The sequence below is a fragment of the Aspergillus fijiensis genome (assembly GCF_003184825.1).
Source record: "Aspergillus fijiensis CBS 313.89 unplaced genomic scaffold BO72scaffold_49, whole genome shotgun sequence".
Lineage (NCBI taxonomy): Eukaryota > Fungi > Ascomycota > Eurotiomycetes > Eurotiales > Aspergillaceae > Aspergillus > Aspergillus fijiensis.
In genome coordinates this window covers 255,942-270,667 of record NW_024469025.1, presented here as the reverse complement: position 1 = coordinate 270,667, position 14,726 = coordinate 255,942, and the positions used below count along the sequence as shown (strand labels likewise).

General features: G+C 38.3%; 3 protein-coding genes across 3 annotated transcripts; 1 reads left to right on the top strand and 2 right to left on the bottom strand.

The window, feature by feature from the left end:
* Positions 1 to 245: 245 nt before the first annotated feature.
* On the bottom strand, positions 246 to 4,663 carry BO72DRAFT_384852 (Sec7 domain protein; the record flags this gene model as incomplete). Its single annotated transcript, XM_040941567.1, has 2 exons — positions 246 to 2,101; positions 2,161 to 4,663. 2 exons carry the CDS (start codon positions 4,661 to 4,663, stop codon positions 246 to 248), a joined length of 4,359 nt encoding a protein of 1,452 aa, XP_040798408.1.
* A 1,811-nt stretch (positions 4,664 to 6,474) lies between these two features.
* On the top strand, positions 6,475 to 8,312 carry BO72DRAFT_435373 (unc-50 family protein). Its single transcript, XM_040943281.1, has 4 exons — positions 6,475 to 6,781; positions 6,914 to 7,017; positions 7,159 to 7,496; positions 7,565 to 8,312. Exons 1-4 carry the CDS (start codon positions 6,672 to 6,674, stop codon positions 7,874 to 7,876), a joined length of 864 nt encoding a protein of 287 aa, XP_040798407.1. The 5' UTR covers positions 6,475 to 6,671; the 3' UTR covers positions 7,877 to 8,312.
* A 15-nt stretch (positions 8,313 to 8,327) lies between these two features.
* BO72DRAFT_450782 (PDGFA associated 1 family protein) lies at positions 8,328 to 9,621 on the bottom strand. Its single transcript, XM_040945335.1, has 3 exons — positions 9,408 to 9,621; positions 9,208 to 9,275; positions 8,328 to 9,065 (listed from the first exon to the last, which is right to left on the bottom strand). Exons 1-3 carry the CDS (start codon positions 9,451 to 9,453, stop codon positions 8,403 to 8,405), a joined length of 777 nt encoding a protein of 258 aa, XP_040798406.1. The 5' UTR covers positions 9,454 to 9,621; the 3' UTR covers positions 8,328 to 8,402.
* Between the last annotated feature and the right edge of the window lie 5,105 nt (positions 9,622 to 14,726).

Genomic DNA, 14,726 nt, shown 5'->3' with positions numbered 1-14,726 from the left:
TGAGAGAAATAGGGGGGGTGGGGGAAACAAAATTGGACAGCAGCGATAAGAAAACATTTCTAATGAAGGTAAAAGAATAAAGGCAGATGAGGAGATTAAGAGTGTAAAAGAACGCGGCTTCCAAAGCGACTGGAATGCATGACGACTAAGCAACTGCAAGGAAATAAGGGTATAATGAAAAACATGAGCTTGGGGGTCACAAGCAAAAGGAGCCAAAAAAAAAAAAAAAGAACAGGAAGCCCCAATCACTCCTCTGCCGCAGTCTCTTCGCGGGCTGCATAGATCCTATTCTTCTGTTCCAGTGCGCCTGACAACGAATCGATATATGTGCGAAATTTCACTATTTCACGCAAGAGGTATGAAGACTTTCGCTCCCAATTGGCCAACGCCTTAGAAGCATTGAGGTGGCGAGGTGAAAACGCTAGGATCATGGCAGAGCGGAGTTCATTGTGCCGCTGGAGCTCGTCTTCAACATTCTTGACATACGCCTGCAAAGCTTTCAGTTGATCGGCCTCGGGAAGGGCCGAGGCCACCATGCTTTGCTGGGGAGGGGCCCAGTCGCTAATGAGGACCCGATCGGCTGGTAAACGAGGTCGAACGCCCTGTTGATCGATCGAGCTCCGGATCGAACTTTGGATGCTGGGTCGAGCCCCGGATGAGGACGGTGGCGTCCGACTGCTCTCGGCCGTGATGAGAGCGCTGTTGATGACGGCATCACTCCAGCCGTACTCGATATTACTGATCCCACCGATCAAGGGTTCCTTTGATAGTCTGGCGCTCCAATAGTTGGCACTCGATACAAATTCGCGCACGATCTCCGGGGTTCCCACCTGGAAAAGATGTACAGCACCGGTTGGGAGGCTTAGAGCCCAAACATGGGGACGAGATTTGGAGTAGCCGGGAGGTGGGAGAGCACTGGCAATGGTCTGACGGAGGAGAAATTTCCATGTCTCTTCTGCGTTCTCAGTCCAGTTTCCGCCTCCCACCACGACACCCCCCGGGTGACGCTGTTTAGGCTTCTGCCGGGCGCCTTTGACCGAGGCATTGAAAGAGAAAAGGCGCATCCAGCCCTGCTGAATGACCGCAAAGCACTCGTTCCAATTGCGATCCTTCGCCCTCTTATCAACTGAGTCCAGGTGGTGTTTATGCTTCAGACTGCCTTCCTTGGCCCAAGGGGCGCCGGCAAGTTGTAGAGTTTCGTCCTCCAAAAGCGGGGTATCCCTCTCAGCATCCTCGATGCTTGTGATTGAATGGGCCGAATCTTCACGGATGATGGCTTGACTCAAGGCGTTGGCGAAGCCTATCGACTGTTGATAGTCCCCGCGTGGAAAGTCTGACCCAAATGAATCCACTGATGCCGAAGTCAACTTTCCGGAGGAGTACTTACTCCAAGTACTTGATGCGGAAGGACTCCAGAGCGATGCCTGATCGTCCAAGCTGGTCCTACTAGATCCCATGGTAGACGGAGGATATAGCCTCGCTCGCGAACGAGGTTTTGATGACCACCGCGCAGTCCCATAGCGGGAATCTGCAGAGCGGCCACGAGGATAGATGTCAGAGCCACTTCTGCTCACAGTGCTGGGACTTCGGCGGAGCCCACTAGTATAAGGGCCAAGCAAGTTGTTGGCTGAAGACCGCGGCCCTTCTTTCTCTGTTGACGCGCCGTGAAGAGGAAGCTTCTGTTTCTGGATCGAGGAATAAAAGTCCCGGAGAACAGCCTCGACCTGTTGTTCCCATACCCTCATCGACCCAATGAAAGGCGTGTTGACAAGCGGGCCAGTCTCGTTATCAGGATCAGTTGTATTTTTCGCAGATAGATCAGTCCGAGACAATCGGTTTACTAGTTTTGCCGGTTGATTCAGCGGCCTATCCATGCTCACAAAACGCCGGTCATGATCGTCGGTGGGTGACATCGGATCTTGTGTCGAGACTCTCGATTTACCATTGAGACTTTCGTCAGGGGCGGCTTCGGCAGCCACGCGATGGATCGTGGGCATCGTATTCCGAACAAATTGAGTCTTGGTCATCTTCTGCTCGATGTCGGCAAGATGTAGGTCAGTGTTCAACAGGAGGAGAGAGTAACAAATTGTGTGCACAACATCTAGAGCGATACCATTAGTCCAACCATGGCGCTCAATTGCGGAATGGGGCTGAACCTACCTGCAGCTTTGAAGCTATGGCGCGGGTTACACGCACACCACCTTGTGGAAAAAGCATCCAAGACTCTATCAACTTGCTGAGTCTCACCCTTTAACACCAGCCGAGTACAAAGACTTCGCAGGGCTGCCAGGATGTTGAGGTTGGACCAGTCGAAAAGTTCCATGTATGCGTTGCGTATCGAAGCACGGTCGGGATCCCCAAGCCAGGCGGCGGCAGGCTCGTTCCCGACCACTTGCTCCTGACCTTCGAACAACATCCTCGCTTGCTCCCGGTCGGAATCTGTTGGTTCGTCACCAACGAGACCATCTGAAATATGAGACTCCTCTCTGAGGGGATCTATGCGTTTTGGCTCAATCGACAATGCGGTGGGAGCTTCTGAAGCCGTATAGTAGTTCGACACTTCCGAAGTCGAAACCCGTGGGGAGTCATTCAAGCCAGCCGCAGCGGCAGACGTATTCCTCCCCATTTCATTATCCCTGCACACATCTGAAGGGAAGGATTCGTGGGCTTCTTTCAACTTCGGTGGGTTCTGGAGAGCGATATTATCAAGGTTCTCTTCAGGGACGGTACCTGTCTGAGAGAAGCTTTCAACCACAGGCGAAAGCGAGGAGCCGGGTAACTCCTCAGGTCTCAGCTTTGTTTGAAGAGTACTAGCACCAGAACCGTTATCTACGTCGTTACTGTTCGAGTCCACTCCCTTTCCACGCCATGGGTGCTCCGGTTCTTGCTGCTGATCGGCAGGGTGACTCGGATCCAAGCCACCCGACCTGACGATGGTCGACGCCTCATCTCCACTGCTGGTGAGGCCGAGTGATGATGCCTCCGGAGCGCTGCTCGGTGAAACCGTCGGGTAAAGGCTGTATTTGGCCTTTGAAGGACTCTGGGTTGCTGTGACTAAACTCCCTCTCTGGTTTTGCGTCGGCGAACCTCCCAGGTTTTGGGCCTCCGCGGCTGGGCGCCGGTCCAAGGGTCTACTGCCGGGGTCTGCAGTGGAGGAAGGGTTCATCCCTCTCCCTATACTGCTAACCGAGATAGCCTCCGGTTTGGCCGGTTCCAGTACGCGGAGATGGCCGCTGAGCTCCGGGGGAAAGAAAATGGGGGGAGGAGCACTTTCAGCAACAGACTTCTTGCGCCGACGGAAGAAGGAAGACTTCTTGGTCACCACCTGGTGCGTTCCTCCTTCACGGTGCGGGTTGATTCCTGCTGCACTAGTCTTCAGTGGCTGTCTCCAACTCTTGGCGTTCGGCCCAAATCCGCTGGGATCCTTGTGGTCGTTTTCTTGGGCGAAGACGTGGTCGGAAGGGTGGTACTCGCTTGAAATGGCGGTCGACACCTTTGAGGAGCCAAACACACGCCGGAAGAACCCTGGCCGTTCCTTGGCTGCTGGAGCGGGGTCGGGTGGCGCGGGGAAGATCGGCTTGTTGAAGGAAATGGTTGGGCTCGGCGCGGGCGGGTCGAGCGATGCAGGGATCGTCGGCGGAGGTTCAAGTCCGCTCTCCCCGAGGTTGGCCAGATCTGAATGATGACTCCGGATCGTCGCCGTGCCCAGATTTTCCGGTCGAGCCTTTCGACTGTTGTTCGACCGCGGCGATTTGACGCTGTTCCGGCGCGATGCCCCGGGTGTCGTCCTTGACTGCTGGGGGTTAGAGGTGCCTGCATATTCAGCCTGCGGAGACGAGTGGAATTTACTTGGTCCACCAGGGACGCTTGGAGTCGGCGCTGCATCAAGCCCTCCATACGACGAGGGGTCCAAGTCAAAGACAAGATCCGGAAAGGAGATGAATGTCTGTCTTGTGCCGAAGTCTAAGCTCGCAGAGCGCCTCTCGCCGGCCGCGTCCAGTCGTCCCATTTGCATTGAAGTAAGATCCGTTGGGGGCGAGGAACTGCCTCGATTTCCATTCCGAGACGCCCGGACATTCGCTGGGGACGCAATGTTCGAATTGGTCCTATAATCGTACAGCTGACCACGGGAGCCGGTTCCTTCGCGACTGCGAGTGCTGCCGTATCTTCGTAGGCTGGCATGATAGTTCGAGCTGCTGTTGCTTCGACGGCTTCTCGCCGGTTGTGTTGCATAACGGCCAGTGCTCTCATCGTACGTGCATTCTACCTCCGAGGACAGGGAGGAAGAGAAAGTGTGGCCTCGATAGCGGCGTTGCGAGATCGACTCTGGCGAACCGTTGCCGCACAAGTCGGTCTCAAACACCGAATTGAATAAGCGATAATCATCCAGCAGAGAGCCCGAAGCAAACTGATCCAACGACAAGAGCATGTTATCCACAATTGAGGTGCGGGCTGCATGTTTCGGCGATAGCGACAAGTCATGTGGGTCGCGCTCGTCGCCCGATTCATTGCTGTCGTTGGCATTATCAGCTGGATTGAAGTCGTCCAGAAAGGTCTCCCGTACGGACGGTCGTGGGTGGATTCCCCTTCTCGCGGCTATGCGATCGCTTGGTTCGAACGGAGGGGTTTGAGGGGGTGAACTGCTTGCGTGCTGCGGAGGCATTGTGCGACTATCGAAACGAGAGGTTCTGTTCATCGGAGAGGACTTCTGCGAATGGCCGGGGTTCGTGGCATTAATGCGAAGCGAGCGACGGGGCCTAGAAAGAACGTAAAGTGGAAGGGAAAACAGAAGACACGAGATCAAAAAGGGTAGGGCCTGTGCCCAGTCGTGGAAGCGAGACAGAGCGTCCGTTCTAGAGCAATTGGTCGGTGGATTACTGAGCGTCACCGTTCGCCTTGAGGAGCTTCGAAGCCCTGACTGACCCTTCTCCTGATTTCAAGAATGTGCCGGGAGCCAATTCGCGGACATTAGATAAGCGGCATAGCAATGGCCGTCGCTGTCATCGAAGCACAGTGTAGGTCAAAATTTACCACCAGCTGAACATCGCGTGAGAGGTAGAAAGAGGAGTGAATTGGTGGTGTAAGGGGAGGAGGGAGGAGGGGCCGAGTGCTGCAATTGGAGTGTGTGATGATTAAAAGCGAGCTATATCGATCCTTCTATGTTCCTTCAGTCATCAGTCAAGGTGAAAGAATGAGAGATTGATCGACGTGGAGTCGGAGAGACGGGTGAAGGGAAAGGGGATTTCATGAATCTGGGAAAAGAGAGTGGGAAGTGTATGACAAGCAATAGGTCGGAGGAAACGGAGACCGTGATCAAGACGACCCAAGGAGTATGGAAAGTCAAACAATAACACAAGCTTGGAGACGGACGGGCGCCGGAAACCTTCTTGAAGTGAGAGTGGGTGTGGGGGTGGAGAGAGTGAATTGGCCACGAGGATCGCGAACGCTGGATGGATGGATGGAAGAGGAGCAAGGATAAATTGGAAATTTGAAAATTTGGAAGATTGGAAGGAAGGTAACAGTACTCCGTACCTGGGTAGGTGCTGTACCTCGTAAGCTACTCACATCGAATGCATGTTAGTTCGTTGATGCATGCGCAAGCGTCTTGATCAAAAACCGGAAATTGTGGTCGACTCAGGGACCCTGCAGGGCAGTATGGAGGGAGAGAGAGAAAAGGAAGAGGAAGAAACAAATGAAAGAACAAACATACTCCGTACCTTATGATCGAGTAACAAATAACTTAACCTAACCAGAATAATGTAATAATTTGCTGCTAGTGTCGGATCGCAAGACCCTCCTCTAGCATTTCAGGGGGGCCACTTTATCACTTTATCACCTTATCACTTTAGTTATCACTTTATCGACGCCTGCAGCCACCGATTCAGGTACTGTTATAGTTGTGGTTATTCCGTACACCCACCGTATTAACTTGGGTCTTTTTTAACTTTTTTAAAGCACCAGGAAAGGTGATACGCCTCACCTACTTCGGGAGTAATGAGGTATCACCACCAGTCTGGAAGACTGGTCAAATGCCAAATGCTTCTCCAAGATCATTCGATTGCCTAACCAGATCTGTCAACGTCGGTTTCAGGAGCCACGCAGTCTGTGGTAATCAACATAAACGTCCATAGTATGTACTGTACTGTACTGTACTGTACATCCCTTCAAGCATTGTAAGCAGATCCAATCCCACGTGGCAGAAGTGGCTGGTGATCTGTATATAGACACAGTCTATAGAGGACCTAGTGTAAGTTATCCATTGTAACTTAAACAGGGAGTCTGTATATCGTACTGTAGTAGTATAATGCTGGGTTCAGTAAGTATGAGTGGTAAGTGCATATACAATAATTTGTAACGGGGTCCAAATTCCTCACAAATTCCTCCGCGGCAAGAAGACCCCAGATGATGACATAACATCCATGCGTTGTTTCCCATTGTCGAAGGAACTCCATCATCTGCTTCTCTCCTCCCCCTCCTCCTCCTCCTCCTCCTCCTCCTCCTTCTTCACCAGTGTCAGCTCAAAACTTGTTGTGGCTTAATTAGCCTTTCCTCTGGAGCGGGTCACACGTTCAATTTGCATGAGTCTCATTCCTCTTACCTGGTGTTGTCCCGCGACTTGGGACCCCCTCCATCATCTCTTCTTCTTTCTTCCTTCATCCACTTTCTGAAAGATGAACCCTCACATATCTGTTCCCCGCCAACATGCCAGTCCATTGAATTTCGGCGGTACTACGCCTGCCAGCCGTAGATCCAGTATACGGATGCCGCGCTTCTTTAAAAGGTAGGCGTTTCAACTCGGACTGGAAGCCTTCGGTACGCGGCGTGCAGCCCGGCTTGGAGCCTCCAGGACGATCTTTATCAACATCCTCGGCCTATAGCTGATCATACCCTTCCCTTCTGCCTTGTGGGTCAGGCTATTCAAGTTCCCGCAGATGGATTTCGAGATGGCAATCTGGGAGATGACCTCTCTGTTAATTGCGCCCAAGAAAGTCTTCAAGTCAATATACTACCATGTACGTTATACCTGTTCCCAGACCACAGAAAATTTTGATTGTCTACTGACTCCCTGTCTGGCTCAAAGAAACGTAGGTTGTCTGGAATATACGTATTCTGCATGTCTGACCAGGTTGCCGTGGTGAGGAACTGACCGATTTCCAGAAACGAAGAATACCTGGCATCGCCCGGATCCATCTTTCACCTACCTGCTCTCCTTCTTCCTTCTTCTCACAGCCCTCGCGTGGGGTCTCGCCTATGCGCCGTCGTTTGGGTCCATCGTTCGGCTGTCTCTGATTTTTATCTTCGTTCATTTCATCGGGTCCTCACTTCTGGTCTCGACGTTAGGATATCTCATGATTCCCCGCCTATTCGGCCCTGATGGCGCCGCAGCCTCTCTCACTGGATTTCGAGGTAGTCGTGGTCGGCGGCGTGGCGCGGCGCAGGGCTTGTTCACGCAGCCTGGTGAAAAGGACCAGCTGGAGTTTGGCTACTGCTTTGATGTAAGTCACATCAGCCTGTCTTATGGCCCAGGATTTTGAGCAGGGAAACTAAATCTCGCAAATCTCAGGTATCGATTCGGGCATACTTTCCCCTTTATCTGCATCTTTATGTTGTGCAGTTTCTTCTTCTGCCACTGCTCACCCGCAGTCCAAGCAATTTCCTGGCTACTTTCCTCGGCGACACGCTCTACCTGTCTGCACTGACATATTACACCTATATTACATTCTTGGGATACAATGCCCTTCCCTTCTTGCACAACACCGAGCTACTCTTGCTCCCTATCCTAGCATTCGCGATATTGTGGCTTGTCAGCCTAGTCGCCGGATGGAGCCTGGTCATGCAAGGCCAGATCCTGGAGGTCTTGGTCTGGGGCGCATAAGCACTGCCCTGTGCTCGAGCTGGTGCTCGAGCTGCTCCCCCTCAAGAGCATCTCCTCTTCGCCACTATAGCTGCAATGTATGTATGTCTTAAATTTTTTTTATCTCAGCGCCGGCGTATATGTCATCTTGTCTTGGTGCTGCAATCACTCGGTCAGTCATGGTCCACTGATTTATGATCTTATCTTCCGCCTTCTCGTTTCATATAGGAGGACCCAGATTCCAGGTTGAAGGATTTGCAGGGTATTTTATCTGACAACCTACTGTTAATGGATGTGAAAATCTGTTCCACCTGTTAGTTGAAACAGAAGTACTTTCGTGCTGTACAGCATATCTTCTGGATAGATGTAACGCATGATCTTATGCCATGTGTGTGGCTCTGTATTTCTGCCAAGGACTTGATAGAGAAGACTAGAAGGGAAAGTAAGGCCAATCATGATTCCAAAATCTGTACAGAATCAAGGTATATAACGTGCACCAGCGGCAGCAGGAACTAAAGCCAAATTGGAGATGTCTGTCGCGTGGCGATTACTTTCTCTTTGACACACCTTTCTTCTTCCCAACCTTGGCAGCCTGCAGCTTGGCATCTCGTTCGGCGGCGCGCTGCTTCGCAAGCTCGACTTTCTCTTCCTTCTCAGCTTCCTTGCGCAGGCGATCAGCCTCACGCTGTTCGCGAACGATCGCCAAACGAGCCAAGTCGGAGCGAGCCTCCTCTGTCTTACCCTCAGCATGAAGCTTCAAGTAGCGTTGTCGCGCCTGATGAGCCTCAATCGCCTCACGCTCCCGCCGCGACAACTGTGATAGATCGCCTTTCGGCTTTTGCGCGTCTTCCTGGTTGTCGCTGAGCTGGGAGCGCGACTTGGCCGTGTGGTTAGGATTGGCTGGTAGATCGTCGTCATCGTCGTCGGTGTCGTTGCCTGATCCGTCCGAGTTCGAAGGGGGTAGGTCACCCGGTTGAGCGGCAGTGTGCATCCGGCGAGCCTGGGCAGCCTGCTTTTTCGCTTTGGCAGCCGCACGCCGCTCCTCACGGGTCATTTCGGTGGTACCGCTGCTGCTCGCAACGGGTATGGAAGACGGACCGAGTCGGGCGCTGTGGGAAGGTTCGTTATCATCATTGTCGGAGGACTCTTCGGAGCCTGATTCAGAAGATTCCTCCTCCTCGGAAGAGGAGAGATTGTTCTCCTCGGGATCCTGCGATGTGGTCTCGGAATTAGTGGGGCTGGGATTTGAAGGGTAGTTTACAATGGGAGGGGGTCTTGAATAGAACATTCAGGGGTGCAGTGAGCCCAGGTAGACAAGGAGTGTCCGGGAAAAAGAGAAAAGGCATACGAACCCTCCAAAGGCCAACGGGGTTTCCATCTTTGTCAATGGGCTGAACATCACGACTGAAATGTTTTCCACCTGTTCGATGTGTGCGCAGGAAAATTGCACCGGGTCAGTCGCGGCCAGTATCCTTCTCTTGTGGTGTGATCCTGATGAGGGGAAGTCCGCTTCATTCACTCTCAGAATTTGGTGTTCGGCTTTTGCACGTACCTCCTCGCGAAGGTTTGGAAAACTTTCCGCGACCGCGGGGTGCCATGGTGGGTGAGGAATAAAGGAGGGGAGTTGTTGTGCTTTGCGCCGTAGTGGAGGAAGGGGAAAGGAGAGAGAGAGAGAGAGAGATTGTGTGTATGTATGTTAGTGAAGGGGTTGGCGAGGGAGGGAGGGAGATATGAAGATGAAGTGAAGTTGGAGAAGAGCAGTCAGCCAGTCACGCTCTGTAGCTCTCCCGGAAGAGAAGGCGGGGGAGGGGGAGAGAGATCGGTGGACTTGAATTTTTGCTTTAGGCTCCGAATACAGTATGTACTGTATTGTACTATACTGTATCATCAGATACTCGACACTGCGTAGTGATGACTTGCCAACTTGTAAGGATGAAAAAAGACTTAATCTCTTGATTGGATGACTGCTTAATTGGATTGCTTAAAGATATAAAAAAAGAAGAGAAGCGAGGCAATATAATAGCGGCAATCTTATTCTTTTTCTAATAGAAAAGGCAGAATTGGGCTTCTGTCCCGTTACTAATCTCTACAGAAAGATTTTTTAACTATATTAAAAAATTTATAGAATAAACAAAAAAATAAGCAAATCCTAATAAGCAATCAGATCTAACAGTAAAAAAGAGGTGGCGGGTTTGGTAAAATAATAAGAAAAAAACAGTTAAAAATTAAGAAAAAAAATTAATATAGATATTCTTATTATTATATTTATAGAATCCTTTTTCTTCTTGTTGGTAATACTTAAAATATTTTATATAACTAATCTAATTATAGTCTAAATAATTAAAATAAATATTAATATTATAAAAACTGAATAGATTTTTATAAATTAAATAACTATTAAAATAATTAATATAATAGTAAATATAATAATTATTATAATAACTAGAAAAACCGCCGAAATTATAAAAAAAACTATAATTTAAAAAAAACTATAAAAATTATTATAATAATTAAAAATATAATTATTACTATAATTATAATTATAACTATTAAAATAACTATAATTATAAAAAATTCTAAAAAATATATTATAATAAAATTAATAGTAATAATAATAATAATTCTTATAATAAATATTTTTAATATAATTAATTTAATAGAATATATAACTAGTTTTATAATATCTAAAAATATTATAATAGTAATTATAATAATAAATATTATAATAATAAAAATAATAATATTTATTATTTTAATAATAATTATAAAAATTAAAATATTTTAGATTATTAAGAATATTAAAATATCTTTTATTTATAATACTCGGATTATTTTATATTATTTATTTTTAATAATATATTTTATATATATATTATAAATTATAAACTGGATATTTTTTATATAAATCTAAATATTCTAATAGTTAATATAAACAAGTTTTTTATATCTTTTAAACCAAAAAATTTTTTTAAAAATTAAAGATATATAATAGTTAAAATCTATATTAATAAAAATATAAATATTATCTATTTTAACTCTAAATATATTATATTAATAGTCGATAAAATCTAGCTAGCAACTAATTTTTTAAAAATTCTAATAATAAATATAAAATATTTTATTTATATTTATAAAGTTAAATAAAAATTTAATAATATAAACTATATAATATTATTAATTCTATTTTCTATTAAAATTAATAATAAATTAATATTAATTTAAGTATATATAAATATATATTTAATCTAAGACTTAAAAATATATCTTTTTATTAATTATAATATTTTTAAACTATATAAATTTAAAATTAATTTTAAAAGCCGGCTTATCGAAGTAGTATATTATTATAATATAATTTTGTTATTTATAATTATTTCAAAGCTAAATTACTATTAAAGTTAATTAATATTTATTAAAAAAAAAGATAATAATCTTTATATATAATAAAATAGTATTTTTAGTTTATAATCTTAATCTTATAATTAATAAAAACTATATTTTTAAGTTTAAATAGTATATAAATATAATTTTTTTTATTTATATAATTAATATAAATTTTATCTTTATTATAGCTTTAAATTCTTTGTTATAACTAACTATTATTAATTATTATACTAGACTTAAAAATATCTTAGAATTTAATATTATAATAATTTACTATACAATTTCTAAATTCTAGAATTTATTCGAAAATCTTATATTAATAATATTAAAGATATAAAATAAGTTAAAATTTAAAACTAATATTATTATAATAAAAATCTTAAAAATTAGTATTATAATCTATAATATATTAAAATAGTAAAAAATTCTTAAAAAAATAATAATCAGATTTTTTAAAATATAAATAAATAATAATATTATTAAGATTCTGATAAATTAATAGCTCTGTATTTTTTTATATAAAAAATAAAAAAATAAAATTAGTAAAATAATAAAAATTTATAAACTTAATTTTATATATTAAAAGACTATTAATAATATTTTTAATAAATTATTAAAAACTAACTATATAAATTAATTAAATAATTTTATTTCTTTAGATATTCCAGTCTTTATTATTATAAAAATAGTTATTAATAATATTAAATAAAAGTTATTAAAATTATATTTAGTAATTAATATCTAAATATTAAATATATTAATAATTCTATATATATATCTAATTTTAATTTAAATAGAAATTATAGCAGCTTTTATTAATATAATATATTTTTTAATTCTTAATATAATTAAGATATTTTACTAATAGCTGGTTTATCCAAAAAATTAATAATTTATAGATATTATATTCTATTATAAATAAAAAATTTTTAAAATTTATTTTATAAACTATTTTAACTCGATACTATATATCTAATATTAAATAAAAAATCTTTTTTAAATAATAAAAAAATTTATATATATTTATATAAATAATTTTATTATATTTTTAAAAATATTTAAAAATTATTTTTAGCATCTTAAATACTTTCTTAAAAAATATTAAAAAATAAAAATTATTTTTTTATTTAATAAATTCTTTCTTAGGTTTCTATTTATTAAAAATTTTAAATAAAATATAAATATTTTTAGTATAATAATTATTAAAATAAAAATAATAGTAATCTTAAAGCTTGACTTTTTAAAAATATTAATAAAATTAAATTATTTTATCAGTCTGATAAATTAGTTAAAAATTATATATTTTTTTATATAAAAATAATTTATTTTTTTTAATAATATAAAATTATACTTATAAAAATAATTCCCGAGGATTTTAATAAAACTATATATAAAAATTATATAATAAAAGTTTTACTAATTAAACTAATAAAAATAGAATTTTAATTTTTTTATATAATAAAAAATTTTTTCTATAAGAAACTAGTTTTTATATATTTTAATAAAATACAAATACTCTGTATTAATATTAATATATTAAAAAAAAGAAGAATAAAAGTAATATTTTTTTATATTCTTTTAAATAATAAATTAAATTTAAAATATAATATAATATAAACTCCGACATCGGTTTTATTAATATATATTATTTAACTAATTTTTTTTTAGTTAAGAATTTAATAGTATAAAATATAACTACTAGCCTACAGAATTTAAAATATTAAATTTATTTTAAATAATCTAAAAATATAAATATTTTATATAAACTATTTAAAAAACAGTAATATATATAAATTATTAAATAATTAAACTATTTTTAAAATAGATTTTTTTAATATTAATATTAATAATATAACTTAACTTAAGATTTATTTATATAATATAATATTGTTAATCTTTTTACTTACTTATAGTCTATAAATCTAAAAAACTATATTTTATTTTTAATATATTTTTAAAATTATTATTTTTTGCTATCGGATTTATAGATAATAATAAGTTTTATTTAAATATATTTTAAAATAAATTTATAATACTGTTAGTCTATCTTATAAAAAATTTTAAAAATTAAATATATAAAATCTATCCGAAAAACTCTAAATAATTAAAAATTATCGATTAAATTAGAAATAATAAGACAGTTTAAATAAGAATTAATTTATTTTTTTATATAAAAAACAGACTATTTTTTAATATTTAATATTCTTTATATATACTAAGTATAATATTTAAAAAAACTTTTAAAAATATATATAATATACTCAGCCATCTAAAAAAAATTAAATAATTAAAAACTTAAAGAAACTAACTTTTTTAAAATACAGATATTAAATAAAATAATATATAATATATTATTATAAATATTAAAAAAAGAAAGTTTCTTAATATTAATTATATAAATAGTTATAATCTATTTTTTTATTATTAATATCTTTTTATATTCTAATTATTAATATTATAACTATACTCTCTAATAGCAAAAATAAAAAAAAATATAATATTATTCTAATTATTATTTATAAATATATAAAATATATTATAATTATACTAGATTAATATAACTAGAATATAATATAATAAGTAAGTTTATTATTTAAAAAACTTATTTTTAGTAATTAAAAAATTTCTAAAATTCTTATTAGCAACTAAAATTTAAAATTTTTATTTAATTTATAAATAATATTATTTAAATTATTTAATATTAAGTAGTAGTTTACTACTGCAAGCTATATCTAAATAAATAAATAAAATAAAAAAACTAATTAAATAGTTAAAAATTTTTTTATTATATAATTATTTTATTAATAAATACAGCTGGTTAGTTTAAATTATTTTTATAACTATAAATAATTCTAAATTTTTATAAAAATATTTTTATTTGATTTTTACTGTATTTATTAATATATAGTATAAAATTACTAATAATACTAAATCTTAATATAATAATAAAAATAACTAATTAACTATAAAATTTTTTTATATATATAATTAAAAAAAAAATACTTTAAATAATATAAATAAATATAAAATATTAATATAATATTTAATATATAAATATAATATTTAAAAAAGATAATCTGATAAAATTTTATTTTTATTAAAACTATAAAATTTTAGTAGTTTTAAAAAAAAAACTTAATAATATATTTACAAAATTTTTTAAAATTTTAAAAAAAAATTAATATTAATATATTTTATTAAACTGCTTTTAGATTCGCGAATTTATTTAGTTATTAATATTATATATCTGAAACCATATACTAAAAAGTTAAAAAATATTCTAAGAAAAAATTCTTTTAACTACTAATTATCTAAATCTAATTTTATTATCGAAGATTTATATAAAATTAAGATTCTATTTAATTAATATTTTTAAAATAATAATTTTAAGTATTTAATAAAGTAGCTTAAATATATAAATAAATATAATATCTAATATAAAAAATAAGATCTGTAGAAAATAAAAAAATTAATTAAAAAATATAAC